The sequence below is a fragment of the Dermacentor albipictus genome, chromosome 10 (genome assembly GCF_038994185.2).
Source record: "Dermacentor albipictus isolate Rhodes 1998 colony chromosome 10, USDA_Dalb.pri_finalv2, whole genome shotgun sequence".
Lineage (NCBI taxonomy): Eukaryota > Metazoa > Arthropoda > Arachnida > Ixodida > Ixodidae > Dermacentor > Dermacentor albipictus.
This window is the reverse complement of record NC_091830.1, coordinates 30,088,210-30,100,454: the sequence shown is the minus strand read 5'-3', so window position 1 is coordinate 30,100,454 and position 12,245 is coordinate 30,088,210. Positions and strand designations below refer to the sequence as shown.

At 47.7% G+C, this 12,245-nt stretch overlaps 2 protein-coding genes and 2 non-coding genes across 4 annotated transcripts; 2 read left to right on the top strand and 2 right to left on the bottom strand.

Annotated features, from left to right (window-relative positions):
• Positions 1 to 621: 621 nt before the first annotated feature.
• Positions 622 to 714, bottom strand: TRNAY-GUA (transfer RNA tyrosine (anticodon GUA)). The gene is made up of 2 exons: positions 678 to 714; positions 622 to 657 (listed from the first exon to the last, which is right to left on the bottom strand). It is a non-coding gene; the product is annotated as a tRNA-Tyr (tRNA).
• Positions 715 to 3,979: 3,265 nt separating this feature from the next.
• LOC139050861 (solute carrier family 22 member 7-like) lies at positions 3,980 to 4,972 on the top strand. Its single transcript, XM_070527656.1, has one exon. The coding sequence runs from the start codon at positions 3,980 to 3,982 to the stop codon at positions 4,970 to 4,972; it is 993 nt and encodes a 330-aa protein (XP_070383757.1).
• A 1,133-nt stretch (positions 4,973 to 6,105) lies between these two features.
• On the bottom strand, positions 6,106 to 6,178 carry TRNAA-AGC (transfer RNA alanine (anticodon AGC)). Its single transcript has one exon. It is a non-coding gene; the product is annotated as a tRNA-Ala (tRNA).
• Positions 6,179 to 9,540: 3,362 nt separating this feature from the next.
• LOC139050860 (solute carrier family 22 member 7-like) lies at positions 9,541 to 11,394 on the top strand. Its single transcript, XM_070527654.1, has one exon. The coding sequence runs from the start codon at positions 9,541 to 9,543 to the stop codon at positions 11,392 to 11,394; it is 1,854 nt and encodes a 617-aa protein (XP_070383755.1).
• Positions 11,395 to 12,245: the final 851 nt, after the last annotated feature.

Here is a 12,245-nt window from a genome sequence, read left to right as displayed (position 1 = left end):
TACATTGAAAATACAGAGTAGGGATTGTTATTCTCTATCGACTGGCAGTTAATACGGACCCACCGGACGCTTGCAAAACCCAAGACGTCAAAGGGATCTGTGGCGAGAATTGCAATGTGGTGGCGCCATTCCGTTTCGGCATCCTTCCTGTCTTGACAAGCATTAATGACTGACTTGGTTTGACTTTTTATCGCTGGAGCTGAAAACTTCAGATTTATTTTAGGCGAGCTCGCACAGCCTCTTATTCTGCGTCACGTTTACCTCCGCACTGGAAAAAGAGAGATACTCGAATGGAGCAGAATGTGTAAATTGCAACTTGGGCAGTAAGGTAAGTAGTTCAAAACACAATCACTTCACTTGTTAATTACTGTAATGTTCATTTTTTTGCACATAATGCCCGTTTCTTCGAGATGACGAACTCATGAGCTATAATTGTGCCGTATGCCACAGGAAACCTTTACAAAATTTTCAAGCTGTTCTCTGAAACACCTGGTATTACAGGCAACAGCATTTCTGCTCAAAGCTCCTGTGTTTGCTCGACGCGGGCAGATATTTTTTATTGGTACACAACGTCAAAGCAATACCTAGTCTGCAGGATTATCAAGAAAGAAAAAAATAAAGTCCGTCGAGCCGGATTCGAACCAGCGACCTATGGATTTCCGCTTGGGATGAAACCTCTACAGTCCACCGCTCTACCAACTGAGCTATCGACGGCACGGTGTCAGCGCGTCTACCGGCTTGTCTGGACTGCACAGCAACGTGGCCGAGTGACGGGATAATTGAGGCCTGGCGCGTGGAACGCAGTCCGAAGGTTTTTCTTGAGTCGCAACATTTGTCCTTGAGTAGAAAAGAGCGACTGTGCGCCTTCTGTGCGTCTTTCTTCCTTTGTAATCGAGGCTGTTGTCGCGAACTACTAAGTCCACATGACTAAACAAAACATAAACGCGAGTGTTGGTTGAGCTTCTTCTACGAGTGCCTCATACTCACTTTGGATGATTGACGAAGAACATAGGAAGGCTCTTGAATACAATTAGCCGAATCTAAAAAGAAACACTAATGAGAAATTTGGAATATATCAAAAGAAGAGGGTAAATATAGATTTAATTATTCAAGAATGTAGCAAGGAAGTCGTCCTGGTTTATTTATGAACCTTGCAATAGCTGCAACAACATCAGCACGATACTGTCCTAGAGAGGAGGCTTTCAAATACAGAATTTCGCGAAAGACAATACTTGTTCCAGCATCGTGAAATTGTCCCACTGAAGTATGCTTTCTTAATCGAGAGAAATCGCCTCATGACAAGAATTTTGCTATCGACTCATCTTCACGCCAATAAGGAGGAGGGCGCCGGACCAGATCTATGGAGATAATAGATAATATAGATATTCGACAGAAGAACTTGGTAAATATGCGACAATATTGATTACTGTTGTCTACTTCTACTGCTTCTTCTAAATCTTCAGTGAAAAACGCTATATAAAAGAAGCACTAGAATGATAATTTGTAGGAGTGGATTTATCGGTACTTCATACTTTCGTAAATCCTTTTTTCCTGTGGTAGTGGCTATTTAAGAGGTGATTAGATTCTCGCTCAGGATGCCCATCCGTCTCTTTGTCATCAGATAACTTCCCCGACATTCCAGGTATGTCGTCGATCCGGGTATGTCGTCGATCCGTATTTAGCCTCTTTCACATCAACTTGGACCTTGCTCTTCTTTCTGTTATCGACTCAGAGTAGCAAAGTTTTTGCGGGAGGCCTCTGCTTTTCTCGAATTAGAAATGTTCTCTTCTGTCCCTTGAGCCACTGGGTGTACGTGTCACTGGGTGTGTTGCCTTGTAGACAACTGGGAACAACCTGGGTGAAGGGGTAGTTGCCAAATAAACCACTTAGACCATTCGCTATCATCCTCGGCCTATATTTTTTTTTCGTGTCCACTGCAGGACGAAGGCCTCCCAGCGATCTCCAATTGCTTGCTCTAGCTGATTCCAACTCTCGATTGCAGATTTGCCCATTTCGTCACCTGACCTAATTTTCTGACGTCCTCGACTGCGCTTCCCTTCCCTTGGCACCCATTCAGTTACTCTCTAATGGTCCATTCGTTATCTACCCTGCGCCTTACATGGCCTGCTCAGCTCAATCATTCATTCTGTTAATGTCGACTATAATATCGGCAGTCCCCGTTTGCTGTCTGATTCACACTGTTCCCTTCTGGCTATTAGCGTTGCACCTAAGATTTTTAGTTCCATTGCTCTTTGCGCGGTCCTTAACATTTTCACGACTTTTTTTGTGGGCTTCCAAATTTCTCTCCAATATGCTGGCACCGGTATAATGCAATGATCGCGCGGTTTTTAACGACAGTGTTAAGCTCCCAGTCAGGATTTCATAATGCCTGCCGTATCCACACCAACCCATTTTTCATTCTGTAAATTCTCATGATCAGAAGTTTTAGCAATTAGTAATTCACCAAGGTAAGCATACTCCTGCACAAACTCGATCAAGAGGCTGAGTGCAAATGATGAATTCTTGTTCTCTTGCCAGGCTATTGAACATTACCTTTGTCTTCTGCATACTAATCTTCAACTCCGCGTTTAAATTGTCTTGGTTAACGTACTCAACAATTTGTTGTAGTCCGTCCGCAGTGTTGCTGAACAGGACAATGCCATCTGCAAACCGAAAGTTGCAGAGATATTCAGGTTGACCCTCACTCCTGAGCCATCCAATTATAGTAGCTTGATACTTCTAAGCATGCCATGTAGAACATTGCAGAGATATTGGCTCCTCGCCGGACACCTCTCTTTATAGGTATGTGCAACTGCAAATGTAAAGCTCGACACGTGAACATTCTTGATGAATCCTCCATTATGGGTATGCGCCACTGGGTGGAGTCCCAAATAGCCGCGCAGAAAAACAGACAAATGAAGTCGGCAACATATACTTCAAGAAGTCAGCTACAGACAAGTGAAATAGCTGACACCAAGAACAGCTCAATGTGGAGAAAGGAGTGTAATACACCCAGACTTATACCCAACGTACAAGTGCACACATTGCAACTCTAGAGCCACCCTGGAGCATATCCTATGGGAATGTACGGCTGTAATACAGTATAACAGTGATGCAGCCTCAAACAGCGATATCCTCCGCGCGCGCTGAGAGTCTGCGTTGCTCACCTCGGACTTGCAGCACCAACTCTGGGCAGTCCAGCGAGCCGAGTAAGCCGCCAAGGGCCAACAACCCTTGGCCGAAACCTAGGCACTGTCCAAGCCCACCCCACCATTTCGTAGGGCACTGAATAAAGTTATTTGAATAATTGAAGAAATAAATATATAATTATTTATTTTTTATATATTTAGTTAATAATTCAATGAAATTAACAGAATACGACCATCTGCAGCACGCATTCAGCAATGCGCGTTGAGCTAGAAAAACGGGAACAAAATGTCGTTAACCGAAAATTGAGCAATATGGCTACACTTAATGGAAGAACACGGCAATAAGATAGGTCTCTACATTCCTTCAGTTCGATTCTCGTTAACGTCGACATCATTCCTCGTAGTATTTCCGTTGGATGTTTTTTAAGAGAGTCATGAAACACCGTTTAGATGGCAGCAACCCGTACGGGCATTAGTAGTCCAAACTTTGTAATCGCATCAATAAAGGTTAAGATTTGATTACCAATATTTGTTGGCAAAACAGTAACCAAAAAAGCTGATACCGTACAAGGACCCGCGACACTGCGACAACCTGAGGATCACGCGCTGAAGAAGAAGAAGAAGAAGAAGAAGAAGCCGTCTTTTCGGCAGGTCCGCAAAGCTGGCTCTCATCAGCAATCCTTCTCCAGTACTACTAAACCCGAAGAGCGACACCTGAGAACCAGGTGGTGTACGTCGTCCACCCCCAAGGACTGGCCGGCGCCGATCTCCGAACAAGCGAGTCTTTTGACTGCGAGGAAGCCTTTGGCCGCAGCCCTTTCCAGAGGAGGATGCTCGTTCGCGTTCTTCTGGGACTCTTCTCGGCTAATTGCCAAACCGTGGTGATTTCCCTCGTCACCGGTGACGTCGACCATTGGTGCAAGCCGGTCGGCGGTTTCAACATCTCTGCAGCCGATTGGAAGAATATTGCCATACCGATCGAGGCCGAACGACGCTTCAGCCTCTGCCGCATTTACGAACGCTGCAAGCCACCCACTGACCACGGCGATTCCGTTGAGCACCGGAAGAGCGGAGTTGTACAAACCGGGGCTGACGACTGGTACAACCGCTGCTTCCAGGACACCAACGACCCACGCAACGTGCCCTGCGAAAAGTGGGACTACCTCGTTCTGACGGTCGAAGCCAGTGCGGTGAGCTCCTGGAGCATGGTGGGCGACCAACGTTTGCTTCCGGCCACCCTTGTCGCCCTGCAGAACGCCGGCGCCATAATTTCCCTCATCCTGGCCGGAGCCTTCGTAGACTACGTCGGCAGGAGAGCCATGTTCCTGGATTCTGAAGTAGCGGTAGTGACTTTCACGGTGACACATTACGTGCGTTACGCTGTCGTGAACCTTCATACCGGGGCCAGTGTGGCCGTACACACAATTTTTACCAGCCTCATGCAGTTCGAGGTGATGACTCACGTGCACAGGCTGCAGCATGTCCTGCTTCTGGTGGTTCTAGGCCTGACGATATGTGAGGTTTGGATTGTCATCGTCAAACCCGTGGTCACCGACTGGCGCCTGAAGCAGGTCATCTTCCTAGCACCAACGGCTGTCCTGCCCCCTCTGTCTGCCGCACGGGAATCATCGCGGTGGCTAGTCAATAATGGAAGGCTGGACGCGGCCAAAGCAGTCATGATGCAGGCGGCCAAGACCAATAATTTCCCGCCTCCTGCCACGGTCTCTCCTGCGGAGAAGCTGAAGAAGCAGGTTAAGAATTACGGGGGTTGCGTCGCTGTGTACGCTTTTCCTTACGGATTATCTACGTCTGCATTTACATAGCCACTTATTGTTTCACCGGTAAGGTGAAGAAAACACAGGAACTGCGTCATTCAGTTCTGAATGCCTTCACGCTTGATTGTATATTGATGCTATTATACTCGCGATCTGCTTTCTGGGGAAATAAAGGGAAATAAACCGGGTGGATCTCTTGCACACGTGCTACTGCATGCACCATGTAGTCGATCACAGTTGGACAGCGATTTGTGTCCCTTGTAGCAGAAACTGAATCAACGCAGCTTCTTCGTACGGCGGTTTCGGCTTTGGTCAAACGCCGAAGCAAAAACCTAGAAAATAAGTGAGAATTAGCACTTAGTTGTGCATATTGTATTATTGTGCGCGTGTAAACACTACGTTTATGTTTCTTTCTCTTCCCAAGCTGAATAGGCTACTCTAATGAGAATCGTGGACATTTCTCAGGGTTGCTCTTCTGCACGCACATCCTCTGTGTCTTAGTCTTTATCACCTTAGAATGTGGACAGTAGTATGCAGCACGTATCATCCATCTACACAGCCATAATGGTTGCCACTGTATACGCAAAAGTACATCGAGGATTGACGACGCAAAATTGGGAATGCTTGCTTAATGCTTGCTTCTCACGGAAATTAGCCGTGCTCATGTTCAACAACAGCTGGATGCCTTAGCGGAAAAATGTCAAGAAAAAGTTGAGGGTGCTGCTTTTGTAAAGATGTAACTGACCGTCCCAAGCTGGGAGTAACAGCCTAGACAAAAAAAACCAATCCTGAACTTTCGTTCTAGTCGCGCCAGTTGATTAAGGGTGGCATTGCTCTGTCTAGCCTAAGGAACACTTTGTTGAAGCCATGCCTCCACAAAGTAGGCGACAGCGTGTCAGGGCAAGTCGTACATTACGAGTTTTCTGAGACATTTTACTTTGAGAAATTTAATCAGTTCAGTAAATCCTCTGCCCCACACGAAGGGCCTGCGTCGAGCAGTTCGGCATGATTTTTCTCTCACGGACCACGCCGCCGACGCCGACATCTGATTTTCTGCGACACGGGGCCCTTGTTGCTATCACGTCAAACTTTTGTGGCAGTATATCCTTTAATGTTCCATTACATGTTAAGCGAAGTACGCAATTTCTCTCAGAATTAGAAAAACAAAAAAAATAATGCTTTGGAGGTGCTGGGTATCGATCCCAGTACCTCTCGCATGCTAAGCGAGCGCTCTACCATCTGAGCTACACCCCCGACAAGGAATACCGGTAACGCAACGGCTTTTCCCTCCGTACCGCTTTCCGCGTAAAGCTACGTCGAGCGCAGAGACCGAAGACTCCCGGAGGCAACCGGTTGCCACTGGAACGACGTGCTGCATTCGAATCACTTTTATGGGCGAGATGTCAGTGAAAGATGCCGGCAGGACGAAGGTTACTCGTCTATTGAGAAGTTTTGCAAACATTTGCGCGTAAATTCATGCAGCGAAAAGAAGGCTTGTCAATTGTGTGCTCACTTAAGGGCGCGGTCGAAATCTTGTTACGATTTGTACATTCCCAGCGATTTATTGATTGATTGATTGATTGATTGATTGATTGATTGATTGATTGATTGATTGATTGATTGATTGATTGATTGATTGATTGATTGATTGATTGATTGATTGATTGATTGATTGATTGTGTTTATGGCTGAAAGCATCAAACGGGCTACGAGGCAAATGCGTAGTGGTGGACTCGAGAATAATATTCACGTGTTTCGTTTTCGTGCGGCCAAATTTTAGCACACGAGCGTTTTCGCATTCCGCCCCCATCGCAAAGCGGTGCCATCGCAGTCCCAAATAGAACTCGCGACCTCTTTCTCAACAGCATAACGACGACCATGTAACCACTAAGCCGCCGAGCCGGTCACCTAGTGACCCTTTGAAACGCCTTATCACCCAAAACATATCATTTGCTGCAGGTACATTGCAAGTGTATGTGTTCTTGCCAGTCTTCGCCAGTGGGCACCTCAAAGCGTCTTTCACGTCCTGTGCGACATCTTAGACTCACGTGGCCATCTAATCTCTGGGTAAGCAGGAGGCCGGTCAGCGTTAAATTTCGCTGACGCTCCAGCACGTCAGCTGCAGTCCCTACCCCCCTGCCTGACTCGTCCTTATCACGATTTTGCCGTGGAATACGTGCACAGGACCACTTAAACAATTCAATAAACTCTGTGGCATTACGCAATAGTGAGGTCGAGGAAATTAAATGATTCAAATACCCGTTGAAGTTGCACAAAATACCCCACTGCCATCATTCTTTACTTATTAAAACCGGAATCAATAGGATTCATCTACTATTTATTTTAATTTGTTCATTCATTTGCCTATCTATCTGGATAGCCTAAGAGCACGGATGCAGGATGGAGAGAAGTGTTGAGTATGTACGTAGTCACTGGCAACCACCTTGAAATTTTTCGGCGTCACAGATCACAGCGACGACGGCAGGAAGGTGGTTCAAGTCGCCATCGGTCGGTGGTACTAATGCCTGAAAGCAAGCACTCATGATGCATCGCCTCACCAGTACCTGACCTTCAATTGGTGGCCAGTGTGAGATTTAATATGAAATGGACGTAGGAATAACTCATCTTTAAGGCCAATTTTAGAGCAGTAACTATCATTGCAGTGCAGAAGGACTAACATCTTCAGCTTCGATTGATCGATCTCTCTTGCTCTGTCTATTTACGTTCCAAACAATACGTTACCCGCTGCAGTGGCTTAGCGGGTGCGTCGTTGCGCGTGGTGTAACAGGTAGAGCATGGGGGTGCTGTGCTGAGCGACGTGGGTTCCACACGAGCTGTCGCGGACACATCACAAGCATGATTGACATTCTTTTTGAATTTCTAGCACTTTATCGCTAGCAATTTAAGGCATGTAGGTCCGTATTTACACTCCTTCACGCAAGCTTGTGCCTTTGGAGATTGACACGCGTACCTGGTTGTGATTCTTCGGGGGACCATATTTCACCCGTTGGAAAGTTGAACACACTGGTCCGCGCAGGACGCGCGTCCATGCATGCACAGCAACTTTCTCGAATGTTATCCCTGATTTTATCTGTTGTCTCCGTTATCCCCGATCCTTGTATACTCACACTGCATTCGCGATAAGAATAGGTTTGCCGATTCTGAAAGGTACGCAAGGCACCAGCGAGTGTATCCACTTAGAATGTATCCTAATAGACAAATTGACCCGTTAGTATGTGTAATGGGCATGTACCATTGGGTATGTGCAAGTGTAAACAACATGGGCCTCTGTAAAGTGTAATTTATTGCATTTAGCACTCTTTGGGAACTTCAGGCACTTCTAAGTATGTCGGCCTGGAACTATCGTCCTTTACGTCAACATGGTCTTTACTCTTCTTACCTTTCCCTGCGCAGAGTAGCTAGCCACATACCAAGCTTTTCCGGCCAGCCTATCTGCTTTTTCACATTAGGAATGATCCCCCATCCCTCTTGGTGGCTGGGTATGTGTGCCATTTCGTTCTTGCTCCGAATAAGAAATTTGGGAGTAGACCACTTGGCCCATTTGGCATGTGCCACTAGTTATGTGCAAGAATAGACAACTTGGGTCACTGAATATGTGCAACTGGGCATGTGTCACTGCGTATGTGCCCGAATAGTCCGCTTTGTCCATTCCGTATGTGCAGATCCAAATGTGAATCCAAGTACGTGAACCTCCTCCTGTGTACGTGCGCTGATAGACAAACAAAAGAAGAGTCAAGGTGTTATATATCGGCCGCATAAAATTTTACAAGTAACCTACAGAGAAGCGGAAAATCTAGCATCATGAACAGCCGATCGAGGCTGAAGAATGTAGTGAAATGAAAAGGATGGGACGATAGCGCACATTGAGTGTGGATCGTTGAGCAACAGGACAGTGAAAATCTCCGTACCAGAAAATTGGGCGAATCGACTACATTTGACAAGGCAGCGCGCCCCTAGATTGCTTCAGTGTTATTCGCATGAACGCCTGCGCTAATCGTGACAGTAGTTCCATCGGATATTTTTTTAAGACAATCATAGGATAGCCTTTAGATTGTAGCTTACCAGAATAGTAGAAAAGGCTACTATTATAAACGTGGCAATCGCATTATTAAAGGATGAAGCTAACCCGCCGTGGTTGCTCAGTGGCTATGATGTTGGGCTGCTGAGCACGAGGTCGCGGGATCGAATCCCGGCCACGGCGGCCGCATTTCGATGGGGGCGAAATGCGAAAACACCCGTGTGCTTAGATTTAGGTGCACGTTAAAGAACCCCAGGTGGTCAAAATTTCCGGAGTCCTCCACTACGGCGTGCCTCATAATCAGAAAGTGGTTTTGGCACGTAAAACCCCAAATATTATTATTATTATGAAAGGATGAAGCGAAATGAACAATTTTTGTTCGCCATGTAGTAAGCGGATATGCGAACGCCGTACAAAGTCGCGCGACACTGTGACAGCGTGAAGTGCGCGTGCTGAAGAAGCAGAAGAAGAAGTATTGGTTTCGACCCCTCCGCACCGCTAGCTCTCGTCTGCAATCGTCCCTTCGGATACGGTACAAGTCTAGTAAACCCGAAGAGCGACACCTGAGAAGTTGGCGATGGACGTCCTTCTCCCCCACCGACTCGTCGGCGCCGATCTCCGAACAAGCGAGTCTTTTGACTGCGAAGAAGCCTTTGGTCACGGCCCTTTCCAGCGGAGGATGCTGCTTCTCATTCTTTTGGGACTCTTCTCGGCTAATTGCCAAACCGCGGTCATTTCCATCGTCACCGGTGAAGCCGACCATTGGTGCAAGCCACTCGCCGGTTTCAACATCTCTGCAGCCGATTGGAAGAATATTGCCATACCAATAGAGGCCGATGGACGCTTCCGCCGCTGCCGCATTTACGAACGCTGCAAGCCACCCACTGTCCACGGCGATTCCGCTGAGCATCGAAAAAGCGGTGCTGTACTATCTGGCGCTGACGAGTGGTACAGCCGATGCTTCCAGGACACCAACGACTCACGCGACGTGCCCTGTGAAGAGTGGGACTACGATGTTAGGACTGCCGACACCAGCGTGGTGAGCTTTTGGAACATGGTGTGCGACCAACGTTTGCTTCCAGCCACCCTTGTCGCCCTCCACAACGCCGGCGCCATTGTTTCCCTCTTGCTGGCCGGAGCCTTCGTGGACTACGTTGGCAGGAGAGCCATGCTTCTATCCTCCGCCGCAGCGGTAGTGGCCTGCATGGTGTGCACCTTCGCGGCAACAAATTACGTGCCGTACGCTGTGGTGCGCTTCCTTACCGGGGCCAGTGTCGCGGTGCAAACTGTTTTTACCTGTCTCATACCGTTCGAGGTGATGACGCACGCGCACAGACCGCAGCAAGTCCTCCTCGTAGCGGTGCTGGGCCTGATTTTATGTGAGGTGTGGATTGTCATCGTCAAACCCGTGGTCATCGACTGGCGTCTGAAGCAGGTGATGTTCCTGGCCCCGACGGCTCTCCTGCTCCCGGCTTTGTTTACCGCCCAGGAGTCGCCCCGTTGGCTCGTCGCGAAAGGAAGACTGGACGCGGCCGAAGCAGTCATGATGCAGGCTGCCGAAACCAACAATGTCCCTCTTCCTGTCACGGCCTGTCTCGTGGAAAAGCTGAGAGTACAGATCAAGATCCACTCAAGTCGCGAAGGTGCGGACACGGAAGACTTGGTCGACTATCGCTCCGTCCGGCCTCGAGCATTGGCTATGTTTGCCGTTTGCTTCTCGATATCTTTTGTTTTTTACCTCGACACCTTTTTGACGGCACCGCATAACGAATTTTGGATCCCGTGCCTCACGGTTGTCATCACACTGGCGACGTACGCGGGGATGCACTTCCTTATGACCGGCGTTGCCCTCGTCAGAGTGCTCAGCGTCTGCTTCCTGTTGACGGGCTTCATACAATGCGCACTGAGTGTGGCGGTGGGTACCGGATTCCTCATGATCAGCAAGGCCTTACTCGTCCTCTCCAAGGGCGTCTCTAACGTAATCTTTGTACACTGTTTCACCTACGTCCTGGAACGCTTTCCATCGGCAGTGCGCGCCAGTGTCGCATGCTGGGCGTTCGCCTTCGGGCGTATCGCGGCCGTGTGCGCGGCAATGACCCTCGCCCTGAAACCAGCTGGACACGAAGACCTGATATTCGCCGTTGCCGGACTTTTCCTCTTCGTCTCCCTTCTCGTCATTCGCGTCCTTCCACGCACGACAGTGGTGGAAGAAGCACGAATCGTGACCAGGCGCGCTTCAGACTTATCCAGGATGTCCATGGATCACATGAAACGAACCCTCTTACAGAGGATATTACGCAAGAAGTGCAAGACCGGAAGCGTGGAGATCTCCAAGTCATCCAGCTGGAAGAGTGGGAGGAGTGGTGGCAGCAAAACTCCTGGAAGTTTTAAATTGTCTCGTCGATTTCAAACCGAACGAATGCAGGCATGATGCGACCGGAAACTTAGTATGAAATGACTGGGCATGATGTCCTCTTTGCGACATCACAAAGTCGCTTCTTGAGATCGTATCTTCTATAATTATACTTTTAAATGCTCTTTTGCACTCAGTGCGAAGTAAAGCGCAAGCTTTCTTATGTTCTAGCATCCTATCTGTTTCATCTTCAGACTTTTTTTGTGTGTGTGTTTCATGCCCGTTCATTTTTTGCTTTGCAAATATGATTGTTATGATTTTCATAAAAATTGGATTGAAAGTTTATGCGTGTGCTTCACCGCGAGACTACTGAAACTTATCTCAGAAGGGCGGGCTGCCCGTTGGGAATGGAAATAGAGGAGCATGATTTTTCGCATTGCGAATATATACATAAACGCATACATACATGCTTCAATGAGCACGCACATATATATATGCGCACTCCCCTGACTAATATTACCTGCAATAGGGATTTCCCGATAGAGGCGACCTTGTTCCTCGGCCTATGAATGTAACTTTAATTTGAAGATCATAGTCCAAACTGATTTCCAAAGTGGTCGGACGACCACCGCGACATAGTTCCCTTACTACCTTAAATATGAAACTGTTCTGCACCGAGTCATGCAGTGAGATGCTCTGAAGAAGGCGCGAAGCTCATATTTGTCGCAAGGCACTTTAGAAAATAATCACACCACGAATCCAACGCAAGGTCCGCCCACAACTGCAAGTTGTGTAAGAAGGGCAAGCGTATTAACCGTTTTCGCCACCGGTCCCTTTTAGCAACGATGGAACAGTGATAAGTAAAATCGTCCGATTGTTCCCGCCTTTACGTATTGTTGCATCACGGTAGATAAATATTGCAAGTTTAT